The sequence below is a fragment of the Sander vitreus genome, chromosome 11 (assembly GCF_031162955.1).
Source record: "Sander vitreus isolate 19-12246 chromosome 11, sanVit1, whole genome shotgun sequence".
NCBI classification, from domain to species: Eukaryota; Metazoa; Chordata; class Actinopteri; order Perciformes; family Percidae; genus Sander; species Sander vitreus.
Window position 1 is genome coordinate 11,654,043 of NC_135865.1, and position 13,121 is coordinate 11,667,163.

The 13,121-nt window shown below is 40.3% G+C and overlaps 1 protein-coding gene across 2 annotated transcripts in view; it reads right to left on the reverse strand.

The window, feature by feature from the left end:
* Positions 1 to 4,066: 4,066 nt before the first annotated feature.
* The window catches only part of edar (ectodysplasin A receptor), a 37,153-nt gene continuing 28,098 nt past the window's right edge, over positions 4,067 to 13,121 (reverse strand). For both annotated transcript variants that reach the window (XM_078261626.1, XM_078261627.1), the window contains exons 9-12: positions 11,826 to 11,898; positions 8,989 to 9,313; positions 8,809 to 8,872; positions 4,067 to 8,291 (exon numbers count right to left, since the gene is read on the reverse strand). In XM_078261626.1, the coding sequence (XP_078117752.1) occupies positions 7,906 to 8,291; positions 8,809 to 8,872; positions 8,989 to 9,313; positions 11,826 to 11,898 (848 nt within the window). In that variant the 3' untranslated portion in view covers positions 4,067 to 7,905. The remainder of the gene's footprint in view (positions 8,292 to 8,808; positions 8,873 to 8,988; positions 9,314 to 11,825; positions 11,899 to 13,121) is intronic.

Below are 13,121 nucleotides of genomic sequence, written 5' to 3' on the forward strand. Positions count from 1 at the left end.
ACTTTGAGTTTACAATATTTTATCACACATTTTATATTCTCAAGGTAAACAGTGAAGCTCCAGCCCAGTTACGTTCATATTAGACAATTACGTTCATATTAGACAATTCTGACTCTCACAATTTACGTCCAGCTTTTGTGCAATTAATATTCACTTTTTTATTAACCATCACTGTTTCAGTTGCTCAGCCCTAACACACCTTTTCCATAGTTGATATGCCATAACCAAATGTTGGCATTAGATGGAAAAAAACAAATATGGCATTGACTGGAATTTCAGGGTTTTGCAGAATCGTTGAATATTGATGTTCTTGTCTGTCCTATATACGTTTTGAATAAACATATTGCTGAAATAACATTTTCTAACAACAACTGAACATTTTAAGGTTTGTTTAAGGCAGAGTTGTTTCATATTGTATTGGATTTGATTGTACAAGTGTACTTAATAAAGTGACTCAAATCTGCTTCACGAGGGAAGTATGATAACACAGAAGCAGTATTTTGGCAAAAATAAGATTGGAACATACTGCGCACATCGATCGACAGTGGAGATTAGAGTTTCTATGGATTTTTTTAACGTCACATTTGGAGTTTATTGTAAGTGAAATGAATTCAAGCTGAAGGAATCTACAAACTTCTTCCAGCTGCTATTCAAGCTAAAGGTTTGATAGTCACATAGACTTTGGGTGGAGTATCACTTATACAGGGCATTATTGCCTTTATTCCTACTCCAGGAATTGTGGACAGCTGATTTATTTACTTTCATAACTTCAGTAAAGTCTGGCCTGCACTGGAGTCGGCATAGCCGTGTCTGGTCCGTGTTCCCTAACACGCTTAACTCTGCCAGTCTACCCTGCGCAGCCACGCGACTTTAAACACTGATCTTGATTTATGTTTGTGTTTCTTCAGTGGACCAAAAATTCTGAAAATTACCCCAAAGAGTCGCCCTGCTCTGGTCTGGCTGGTAAACCTCATTAAAATGTTATTTGGTCGGTGGGAGGAGGTTGGCATTGGGAAACATTAGCAGTTCCACTTCAGCACAACCATAAAGTCAAGTCAATCAGCAATTGACATGGCAGACCACCAAATGTATATTATTTCCACCAGCCGCAATATGCATAAATATGCTGCTTGATTAATCCCATAAGCACATGGAGGATCTGGTAATATACCTGACTGTAAATTAGCTAGTGTGTGTGAAGGAGTTGTGAGTGGAAGCAGCTGTCATTGTTCGTGGTACACATGCTGGGATCACTTTAGTTTCCATATCCAGTTTGTTTTGACTTCTTATATTCTTATATTCATTTTCCAATATGCCTGCTGTTGGTGTCTACACTTAGTACTGTACATTGTTTCATTCTAACCACCTATTTATCATTATTAAAATTCTATTTTGTTCATGTTGATCAGTGAAAATACTTGAGATAGCACATCTTGAACCATATTTTATTATGTTTATTGCACATTTAACAGTAGTCACAGATTTGCCATTTATTAATGCCTTATCAGAAACAAATTCCCACTTTTTAATAGTTGCATCCTCAAGTATAACTGTTACTTACAAGAATTGTTCAACATTTTGGGAAATGCACTCTTAAGAGACTTAAATTAAAAGATCGATAACACTCATGTCCATTCATGTCATGATTCAGCAAGCAATTAGCTTAGCTTACCATATAGAGTAAAAGCAGGGGGAAACAGCTAGCCCGGCTCTGTCCAAAGTTCAAATTTCAATTCAATTTGCCTACCAGCATATCTAAACCCCAGTAATTACTACAATGTATCTCAACAACAATTTATTGTTTTATGGGGCGCTATAGTGTAACTATTTATGTATACTTATCCATCTGACCAGCACAGGCTGGCTATATCCCCTGGAATCCAGTCTTTATGCTAAGCTAATCTTTATGCTAATCACATCCTGTCTCCAGCTTTGTACTTAATGCACAGACATGAGTGGTATCAATCTTCTAATCTAACTCTCAGCAAGAAAGCAAATAAGTATATTTCCCAAAATGTCAATTAATTTCCGTAAGGTTTCAAACCCAAAACACCAAATACTCACCCACCTTAGACTTATAAATGTGCTGCTTCAGGGAGAACAGTGAGTCAGGTCGAATCACCTTGCCGGTTCAACGTTAATAGAGACTTATTTAACCAATCCTGCCGGATAATTTACTTATTTGTTGTCCATCACTATGCCACAGTAGTACTAAACACTTAAATACACAGCCTCTGTGCCAGTCCAGCTATAACTGCTGTAAAAGCAAGGTGCATTGCTGACAGATACTGTGTTGTATAAGAAATGTGACAGTATTTCAGTGGATATTTCCTTAAAAACAGTAGTTACAAAATTGTACTGAAGCTGTGGCTGTTGAAAGCAATTGAATCAGCGAGAGTGCAAACACAGTTCACTCTGTACACCAGACAGACACACATTCTGATTCAAACACCTGACTGAGGTCTGGACAGTACTTGTACCCTTGCTGTTTGATGTGTTTGCAGGCGACTGATGGGGATGAGTGTGTGCATGCAGTTATTGTGTTTAGGGTGAAGGTTTTACCGACTGGCAGAGGTTTATGGTTGGCACTCCTTGCCCTGAAGTGGCTCTGTGGCTTCATCCTCTTCGTTTAAAGTCAAGCCAAGTTCTTAGACGCAAAAACAGACCCTGAAGACAAAGACACACACACACACACACACACACACTTCTGCAGACATGGGTGTACAGTACCTACTCTGTGTGTGTCTGTGTCTGTGTGTGTGTGTGTGTGTGTGTGTTTTCAGACTAAAAGGCTTTACAATTGGGTTGGATTATTTCTGTGCAAATTTGAAACATGATGAGAGAAAAACCTCAATGCTGCCATGATGCCCCAGAGCAGCATCACTGGCATTTCCACTCCCTGACAGACGTTCTATGAAACAGATTTAAGATCCCCCGCCAGGACATACACACCACCATCGTTTAGCTAAGGCTTTGGGAATCTTGGAACAAATACACAACCACACAGTGAAAGATGCCACTGGAGTGGCTGATGTCTTGTTGGTGGAGAAAAGGGTTATATTAAAAAAAAAAAAAAAAATAGATGAGTGGGTGCAGCTCTGGGATTTACTTAAGGGTTGTCCAAAAGAGAATTCCTCCACTGTTTTTTTGTTGGTGCAGGTCAAGTTGAATTATTTACTAATCTGAAATGTAGTTTGCAAAAGTTTTGTATTATTCTTCATCGTTTGGTAACAGTAAATAAAAAAACAAAACAAACCTATGTAGAAACCTTCAAATAAATTACGTTACGGTTATTATCTCTCATTTGAAAGATAAGTGGTTTGGCTTTCACAACTTGCAGTAGCAAGCCAGTGGGAGAGATGAAGATGAATTTGAGGGCCAAAAGTGATGCCTGAATGAAGTTAGTCTATTAATTTTTTCCTACAGTATTTTTCCAGTGAACTCATCTCACATTTGATGAACCATCTAGTTAATATGTCACATTTAATCATCTATAATTAACTGTCTGAGTGTTGAATGAACTGGAAAATGCTGTGATTAGCGATTCAAGCACAAATTTTGAATTGATTTGAATTCCTATGGTTTATTTCCATTGTATGTTTCATGTTTTACCCTGATATTAAGTCTGTCCTGTAAATGTTTTGATTTATTGGCATAATTAAGGCTAACATTTTGTGTCATGCTGGCAGTGTGGCTCAATTGAGCGCAAAGCCGGTCCACCACTTTGGTCCAGACTAATCTCAACAACTTTTGGATAGATTGCCGCGAAACTGCAACTTTTCATCTAGCGCCATCAACAGGTCAACGTTTGGATTTATCATGACAAAACTAATGACATGCTTGAGTCCTGCTTAGTTTTTTGTCCTAATTAGCAAATGTTAGCATGTCAACAGGCTAAACTGAGATGCTGAACATGGTCAACATTACTATATACCTGTTATATGTTAGCATGTCGACGTTAACATTTAGCTCAAATACTGTGCCTAAGTACTGCCTCAATGTTATTGCAACTATAAAACTTAGTGCATACCAGCACACAAGTACAAAATAACTGCATCAAAGCAAGTCGTCAAAATTGTATTTATTGTACATTGTAATGTAAAATCGTTCCATATTCTTTGGGACTTGATTGTCCAATCCAGAGTCACAAAACTCCTTTTATCAGAATCCAGCCAAGATACACTGTAATAATAACAATGTTATACTTTATCAGTCAGTTATATGACATTATAAAAATTCAAACATCAAGCCATTTTACCATACATCTTTATTAATGTATACAATATGTACAATAATAAGTTATATATACAGTTATACTTTGGTTCTGTGATGAGTTTGTGTGTGTTTCTACACATTCTACTATACTGTATGTGCTACTGAGGTAAGGAATCCATGTTTGGCTCCTGTATATCATCCTTACAGCATAATATATGTCAGACAAGATTTTACTTGTCTGAAATCAGCGTGTGGGTGCATTTCAATTCAATCCACCAATTAGATTATTTACAAAAGTATAAAACATAAAAAATAACTACTTAAACATGTTTTGAATTGAATTGGATTTGATGAAGACCACCCTGCTCTAAGAAGGCAGTATATTTAAATGTCAGCTTTTCATTTGCCTTGACAGGAGATATTAAAGAAAAACAATCTGAATACATGCTTGATAAACATGCACATGAATTAATTTAAAGTACTGGAGTCCAGCCCCAGAAACACAAACAAGCATTAGAAAAAGAACTTGGCAGTGGGTAATGCGTTTGATTTTGTGCAGAGCAGTCATGGGACATTATGCTGACAACATCAGACTTCAGATAGAGATCAGCCGTATTCCCGAGAAATGAGATCAAAATAAGCCTTGGCATTGCTTGTTAAAGTTGAACCTTGGAGCTTACTGCTGAGTTTTGAAGCTTAACTGCTAGAGAAGGCACGGTGAAGACCTGTATAGCATCTTACCTGTTAAAATTGCCAAATGAGTTGCTATAAAGCTAATTAAGACTATCAGCTCCACACAACTCTCTCTGTATTTCTCAGTATGGCTTTGTTCAGATTGGGTCGCCCGGTAACTTTCCCGTGCAGAAACTAGAGTGAAGACAATTACCTCTTCTGAAGAGTCCATCATGTTTATTTAATCCTCCGTGTCCTCCTTGGCTACTAGCAACTGCATCAAGGAGGGGTGGGGGCTGTGCGTGATCACGGAAGGCTTATATCATGTGGACGCGCCGACAGTGTTGTTGTCATTACTTATAATTCCTTATGGGGCTGACAGAAACTACACACCATAGCTTTAACATCATCACAATAATGGAGCATTAACGTAACGCTCTTCACAAAGTTGAACTTGATGCCTACCGGAGCCACCCTTAAGTCTCTGTACATACAACACTTAACCAGCTTCAGCTGCTTTTCAGAGGTGAACAACACACACAACTGCATATTGTTCTCATTTGCCATATTGGTCCCATAGGGGAGCGGGGAGCTTAAATCCTGTCTGAGCATGACTGAGCCGACCACAAAAGCTGAGTAAGGTCAGATGTTATGGGATGACCGTAGCGCTGCTTCCACCATGACCGGCTGCATTCTTGCACCGTTCACAGTGCAGCAACCCCAGGGGCAGTTAGTCATGCGTCTGCCGTGGCATCTCTCTTTTTAATGCAGTTTTTACAGCTTTTCCACTGGGCTTTCAGTGGTTAAGTGGCCCTAAATGCTTAATTGGGTGCTGGAAATCACAGGCACTTTGCACCCGCTCTGTAAACCACAACACTTCAGCCTATTAGGGGCCCGGTAAGCCACACGCCAAATAATTAGGGCTGGCGGCAGCACTAGACCGCAGAATTGGGGTAAAATGGGAAAAAGGGAAGGGGAGGAAGAATTATGCAGGGGGTCACAAACTGGGTCGCTGCTGAGGAAGTAGTTGCTGTAAGAGAGTATGATGGTCTATGTGTGAGTGTGTTTGTGTGTGTGTGTGTGTTTGTGTGTGCGCGTGTGCGTGTGTGTGATGAAGTTGGGGAAAGTGGATTTGGTGTGAACATGAGCAGCAGAGTAATGGGATTAACACACTACCTTAATTTCTTTGTCAAGCCCAAACTGCATGGAACAATGCAGAATGTACAGTTTTCTGATACTAAATTATTACATGCATTTTGGGTTGTTTAAATATAAATTAATTTCACACTTAACACACCTATGGTAATCAATTAATAAAGCTGACTTGGTGTTGTAAAGGAAACAACATCACAGAATCAACCTGAAATTGACATAAAAAAAAAACAATTTTAAGCATTACGTTAAAAATGCCAACATAATATCTTTAGAAAATACTGTTCTGTAATGTTGACTACTGACTACTGTGTATGCTAGTGACATCCGATTCACTAAGAGACACGGAGGTGTTCCCAAATGCCCAAAGTTCTCAAGCAATGTTTACCAGATGAAAGCTGATCTGAGTGATGTTTTAGCATTTCCAGCTGGGCATAATAAATGTATTTTAAATAGGGAGCTTATATCTGCTGTCTTTCCTGTATGATGACAGCACAGCCGATGGCGCACATTTATGAATGGTTACTGATGCTGCGGTCAAACAAGGTTGCTTTCTTTTTTTTTTAAGATTATTTTTTTTGGGGCCCTTTCCCTTTATTAAGCAGTAACAGTGGATAGACATGAAAGGGAGAGAGAGATGGGGGATGACACGCAGCAAAGAGCAGCAGGTCGGACTCCAACCCGCGCCGCTGCAGGACACAGCCAACATGGGGCGAACGCTCTTACTGGGTGAGCTAGAGGCCGCCCCGAAAACGAGGTTGCTTTCTTAGTACGGACACAAACATCAGCTGCGGTATTAAGCAGAAGATTTTGAGCCTGAAAAGAAGGTTCAGCGAGAGGACAACTTAGAAGGCATCCTCATTCATCCCAATTATAATGCACTGGTGTGCCTACAAGAAAGACAAATAACTGGCCCAGTGAAACTGCTCAGTGACGATTCCATCAGCACCCCACAGACATCGCAAAGGGATTGTGCCAAAACCTTTGGGGAAAAAAACACTTGCGTCCAGCGCACAGTTAATCTAGCTATTTTTTTGCTAAAATTCCTTAGCATTTGAAAAAGACGAAAATCTAATAAAATATAAACTAATTCTGATTATTATATTATTGCAGAGGAAAAGATATCTGAAGTAGCAAACCAGAGAGTAATCTAAATCTTTGGTCTTTGATTTTTGTCTTTCTCATACTCTGTAGCACTTTAAAAAAGACAGAACATAAGGCCATACAAAGCATACCAGATGACTAGGGCTGAACCCTGAAAGTCGAATATTCAAATCCTCAGTCTGTGACCACTCAGTCGACTGAGATTCTTCAATTCAAGCAGTTTTTTTTTTTGTCAGTATAAGTGCCCAATGCGTTTATACTGCTCTCCGAGTGAAATCATTCCACTACCTCGAGTCGTGTAAGCTATTTTATTGAGTTCCCTTTTGCTCTAAGTGAATTCAGGGGTAAACGGAAGACGTTAAAACTGTGGCGTTATGGACTGCCGTTATCAATATTGGAGTTAAAAATTTTGGCCATCTTGGTTCACACTGGTTTAAATTAAGGAACCTCTGTGTTATTTTATTACCCTTGGCTACAGTAGTTAGCACGCATTAGCTCGGAAGCTAACCTGGCTTGTTTACTTTATTACATGAACATCTTTGTCACCCTGAACTTCCCGCCCAACCTGAAAAAAAGGAACACATTTTTGACTCTTCATATTGAACAGCCATTCTGATTGGACTGACAAAATTCCACTGACATTCTTCATGTGATATGGGGTAAGGTGTATACTGTATATGTGCTGTCCTCCTTGTCAGAGCAGTATCTGTCCCTACAAACATGTATACTGTAAGGCATCCAAGTCTCTGCTCCACCACATATTTAGACACTGGCGCAGCGCTGGGATGGAGATGGGCATGGGGATGGACAGACCAACTGGCTGTGAAAACTGCTGTTGCCCTGCCGTCCGGCAGCCGCCGCCATCTCACTGCTGCCCAGCACGTCCGAGCAGAGCGACTCCACTGCGTCCAGCCTCTCGATCTGTACCAGGCGGGTCAGGAGGTCAGGGATGCTGTAGCCCGCCGTGCTCACTCTCTCAAAGAGCTGCAGGCCGTCGCTCATGCCACCAATCTCATCACGCTTTAGCCCGAAGCTCTCGGCCAGATGCCTCCACGTCTTCACCACGGCCGCCTCGCTGCTGTAGGAGGAGCTCAGCATGCGGCTTGCCTTCTCCAGACAGTCGAAAGGAAGCTCTGTGGGGCTCAGGCCTGGAGAGGGACAGCAGTGTTAGAAGTGACTATTAGAGCATTACACAAACATAGTCCATTACATCAAGATTTAGATCAAATGTAATGTTTAGCCATGCTAGGGGTGTGGCTATATGGCAATGTCACCACTTTAGTCCAGAATGAAGTATCACAGCAATTATTGGATGGATTTCAGTTAAGTTTGGCACGGATATCCTCAGAGATATTCTAATGACTTTTCATCTACTTGCTGCACTTTGTGTTTAGTGCTAATTGTGAAATGTTAGCATGCTAACACACTGAACTATGATGGTGAATAAGTCTGAGTTTTGTTCCTTATGTTGGAAAATATGGCTGTGGGGGTGTTTTGCTTCCTAAAGCAATTTTCTTGGAAATAAAAGTCAGTATCACTTTCAAAACAGAAAAGTTTATCTTCAACTGAAATAAGTAAAATGCCCCCACAGTATTGGCAGAAATCAATTCTTGATTTCAAGGCTGGGTAAGATAGATATTTTGTATTATAGTAAGAGAGACTTACCCTCTGTCACATTGCAGGCTCTGCCATACAGATCCAGGATCTTTTTCCTTCGACTCTGTAGCATCTGTGTGGTAAAAAAACAAACAGCACTATGTTATTTCCAGATGAGACTGAGCTGAGGATCTGTTCACAATCATATCTTTAACTCTAGTAACGTCTTTAAAAGCTCCATCTTCCTACCCCTGGTGTTTTATTGTTGTTGTTGATTGCGTTCATACTGCTGATGTGGTTAGTGCTGGTGATGTGGTTGACATTGCCGATATGGTTGGGACTCGGCATGTTATTGGCCTGTCCCGCTGCATAGGTGGGGGCCCCGTTGCAGGCCCGGTCTCGCTCCAAAAGGCCCCGAGAGAGCAGGCAGAGGTCGGGCTTGTTTCCCAGATTGACGAGGCACAGGTTGGGGTTGTTGGTCTCGGCTGTTCCTTGCTTGTCAGACGCTGCCTCCTCGTCGCTGTCAATACTACGGCTCAACAGCTGCTCGTTCTCTGATGATGCATCATTTTCACTGCAAACACACACATATTTGAATATATTTACATGTAGAACACTTCAAATGTGTAAAGTCTTCTGCAAGTGATTAGGCCGAGCTTCTTGACATCAGCTACAGTAGTTATATCTCATTTGTTTCACAAGGAACCCTTCAAAAGACTGTCCTCAATGTACAAGAAACATAATTAGTAGAATGTTACTGGTTTGTATAAAGTGTGGTCCCCCAGTTAATTAGGTACAGTACACCTAGCTAAAGGTTATAAAGTTATGTCCACCCCATTTATATCGATGAGGGGACGCTACATAATGGAAACATCTCTCAGTATAACGTCATATAAAATTAACGACAAAAACTGAACATTATAACCATGAAGGTAGGGTTCTTGCAGGATTGTTTTATTAGACTACATTAGTTTTAACTAGGTGAGTGTACTGTAATCTCTGATTACTGAACTTTTCTTTATATTCTTTTAAATTCCACTTCCTTCACACTCTACTGCTTTGCACTCTAATAAATCCATGCATATGCATTGATTATGGTTTAGAAATCAAAATAACTCTGCAGTATACTCCGTTTTTCTGTCGCACTACATCAGGGGTGTCAAAATGAACTTCACTAAGGGCCACACTGGAAAATGAGAATCACATCAAGAGCCAGACATGTATAGTTTATTGACGTGATTTTATTTAAGAGAAAAAGTCAAATATGTGGCGTTCACTTAAAAAAAAAAAAAGTGTAAAACTAGGTGGACCAAAATGTTTTGTGAACCTAAATTGATATGCGGGCCAGATCAAAATCTGCGATGGGCTGGGTTTGGCCCTCGGGCCTTATGTTTGACACATGTGCACTACATAATTAAATGGTGTTAGTGACTGCTAATGCACACAGGATAACTTGTGTCTTTGCAAACTTAACAGGAACTTTGACAAATGAAAATGAACTGGAGAAGAATGCTGTTGCTGTTGCCATAGCTGCTGATGTTTCTAAGCTGTTTCTGTGATTGACTGAAATAGTCCTGCGTTTTAAAACATGATACCATGTAATATCCTTTGATTACCCGGCCCCTTCCAACCTACGTCTACTCTGGATTTTCTCCCGAAAGCACCTTGTTGACAGAGATGCTCACAGAATGCCATTGTTTCCCAGTCCCAGGCTCTTTTCCTGAACGCACACACAAAATGGCATTGTTTCCTGGACATCTAACACCCACTCTGGCAGCTAAAGCAGTGAGTTAGCACGTCCTCTGGCATGCTGCTATACCACAGAGTTTACTGCTATTGATGCTGAAGAGTGTGTGTTCCATGTTTTGGAACAGTGTATCAATTTAAACATGTTCACTACAGGCACTGTAACGTTTGAACACAATGGCTCACTGTAGATTTGTGTGCAATATGCTATCATGTATTCCCACACTTCCCTCTGCACACTAGCCACTAGTGCCTATAAAGCAGCCTTGTCTGCACATGAAGGATGAGATATATGCAGAAAGACGGAGGTGAGACAACTGTCATTCTTTTGTCTGCCAGGACATGCTTTCACCTGGTAGTGGTTTTAGGCGAAGCCTGGAATAAATACCCCTATCAGGGTCGCCAACTACCCCCTCTGTCTGTCTCTCAGTGTTTGCTAGGCTTCAGGGCTCATCTATGCTACCTCACCCCCCTGTACCCCTCCCCAACCCACCTCACTGCCTGCTCCAAAGCCACATAATGGCTATCTGCTTCATTAAAAACAAAACAAAAACCCCAACTGAACTTGCTTTTTACATACCTTGTATACACACACACACACACACACACACACACACACACACACACACACACACACACACACACACACACACACACACACAGGCCAGCTGCAATGATACTAATGATACTGCTACTACTGCAGTGACTTGTTCTGTGGTGTCTTAATTAGAGGGAGATGCTGTTAAAAATCATTAAACTTTCTGTTGTGTAAAGCCTCTGTGACGCCACATACACACATACACACACACACACACACACACACTCATCGACATAGTGGTGTTTATAAGTAGTGAATATAAAATATTCTACAGCATATTTAATGAATAAGCACAAAATGATGCATACATGTACATAGTTATTGTAGACACATGCCCTAAGGTTAATATAATTCAGTGTACCAAACATAGTAGCTGGCTGTTCTTATGTCCTTATGTTTGGTATATAAATCCCATTCAAACCTCAGTGGATGTGCTAAACAATGGCTGGTTGTCAAGCTAAAGAAGAAAACATTATTTTGATTTGTTTAAGTCCAACTGCATCATTTCAAGGCTAAGTGTTTCTTCTCAAACCTTAACTATCACCTTTAACAACATGCCCTCATGGTACTCAAAGGTTCTTAGACTCCATTGGGAAGCTTGTTTTGTGTCCTTCATGTTTTGTACACTGAGTATTGCCCAGCCCGTAACATGCTTGATGTCAGTTTGTCGGCTGCTCTTAGTTTGTTAAAGCGAAGAGCAGCAGTGTGGCAAAGGTGTTTGTAAATCAAACGTGCCTCTCACCTTTTCACTGTCTTCTGAGGAGCCGCTTTCAGTTTGTCAAACTCATCTTTCTCCGAGTAGATGACCACATTGTCTAAGAGAGAAAAGGAGAGGATATAGAGGTTTATATGTGTTTTTTCCCCTCACAAATACAGAAAAACAGAAAGAAAGATCAGTAGTAATAACACTGTAGATATACTAAAATCTAAAAGGATGTTGGTCTAACACCTGTCATTGTTTCATATATAAAAAGAATGCCACGTTATACTCAAACTTTTCCAAAGGTCATTTGGGTTTGTTTTGATTTAATGCATGACTCACATTTATGCTGAACAGCAGCATTTGAGGCCAGAAGTGACAATTACATAGTAATGGCAAATTGAATTTCCCTCCATTATTTCTTCTTTCAAAAGTTACATATTTCCACTTAATTGTTAGTCAATGTACACATCTCATTTTGATACATGCAATTAACCAAACAGAAATAACAAACACCATAATATCTCACAAATGCCTCAAAAAACTATACATTTATTGAAATACAAGTGCTGCATGATGGGTTATAGTACAGTAACGCAAAATAAAGATCTAAGATCTCCAATCAGATTTTTCGGGCTCTTGTCTTTTATCGCAAAGTAAGACCGCATTAAACCTACATTGATGTTGGCATGAGTTGAAGTACACTAAAACATGTTCCTGAGGGCTAAAAGGATGTATACCTCGAACAGAGGAACTGCAGTCAGAGCGATGTATAAAATGATTACAGTGACTATTATGTTAAATTACACTTACATCATGGATACTGATGGGGATAGACAGCTTAATACGTGAATACCTAAGTGGAACAAATGCTGTGTGTGTGTGTGTGTGTGTGTCTTTCATCTCACAGCCTTATTAACTCAGTGTCTACATGAGTGACAGCTAGCTCCGGTAGAGCTCCGAGCAATGGGCTTCTCTTCCACACACACACACAGAGAACAGTGAGTAACAATGCAGGCATTTATTTTTTAATCATACTATAACTACTTTGTCATGTTTTTTTTTTTAGCTATTACATTATTAAGTCAGCAACCTCGCACCACATACTGTGTCTGCGGCCACAGATACACTAAGTGTGTGTGTGTCTGTGTGTGTGTGTGTGTGTGTGTGTGTGTGTGTGTGTGTGTGTGTGTGTGTGAGTGTGTGAGTGTTCGCGTCCACACCACATTGGTCTGGGAGTGAAATTGAACAGAGCATAATTGTTAGGAGAAATGGCGCCTAAAGCAATGTATGGCTTTAGCTTTGGAAGCTTCACATTCCAGCATGATGTACTCATCA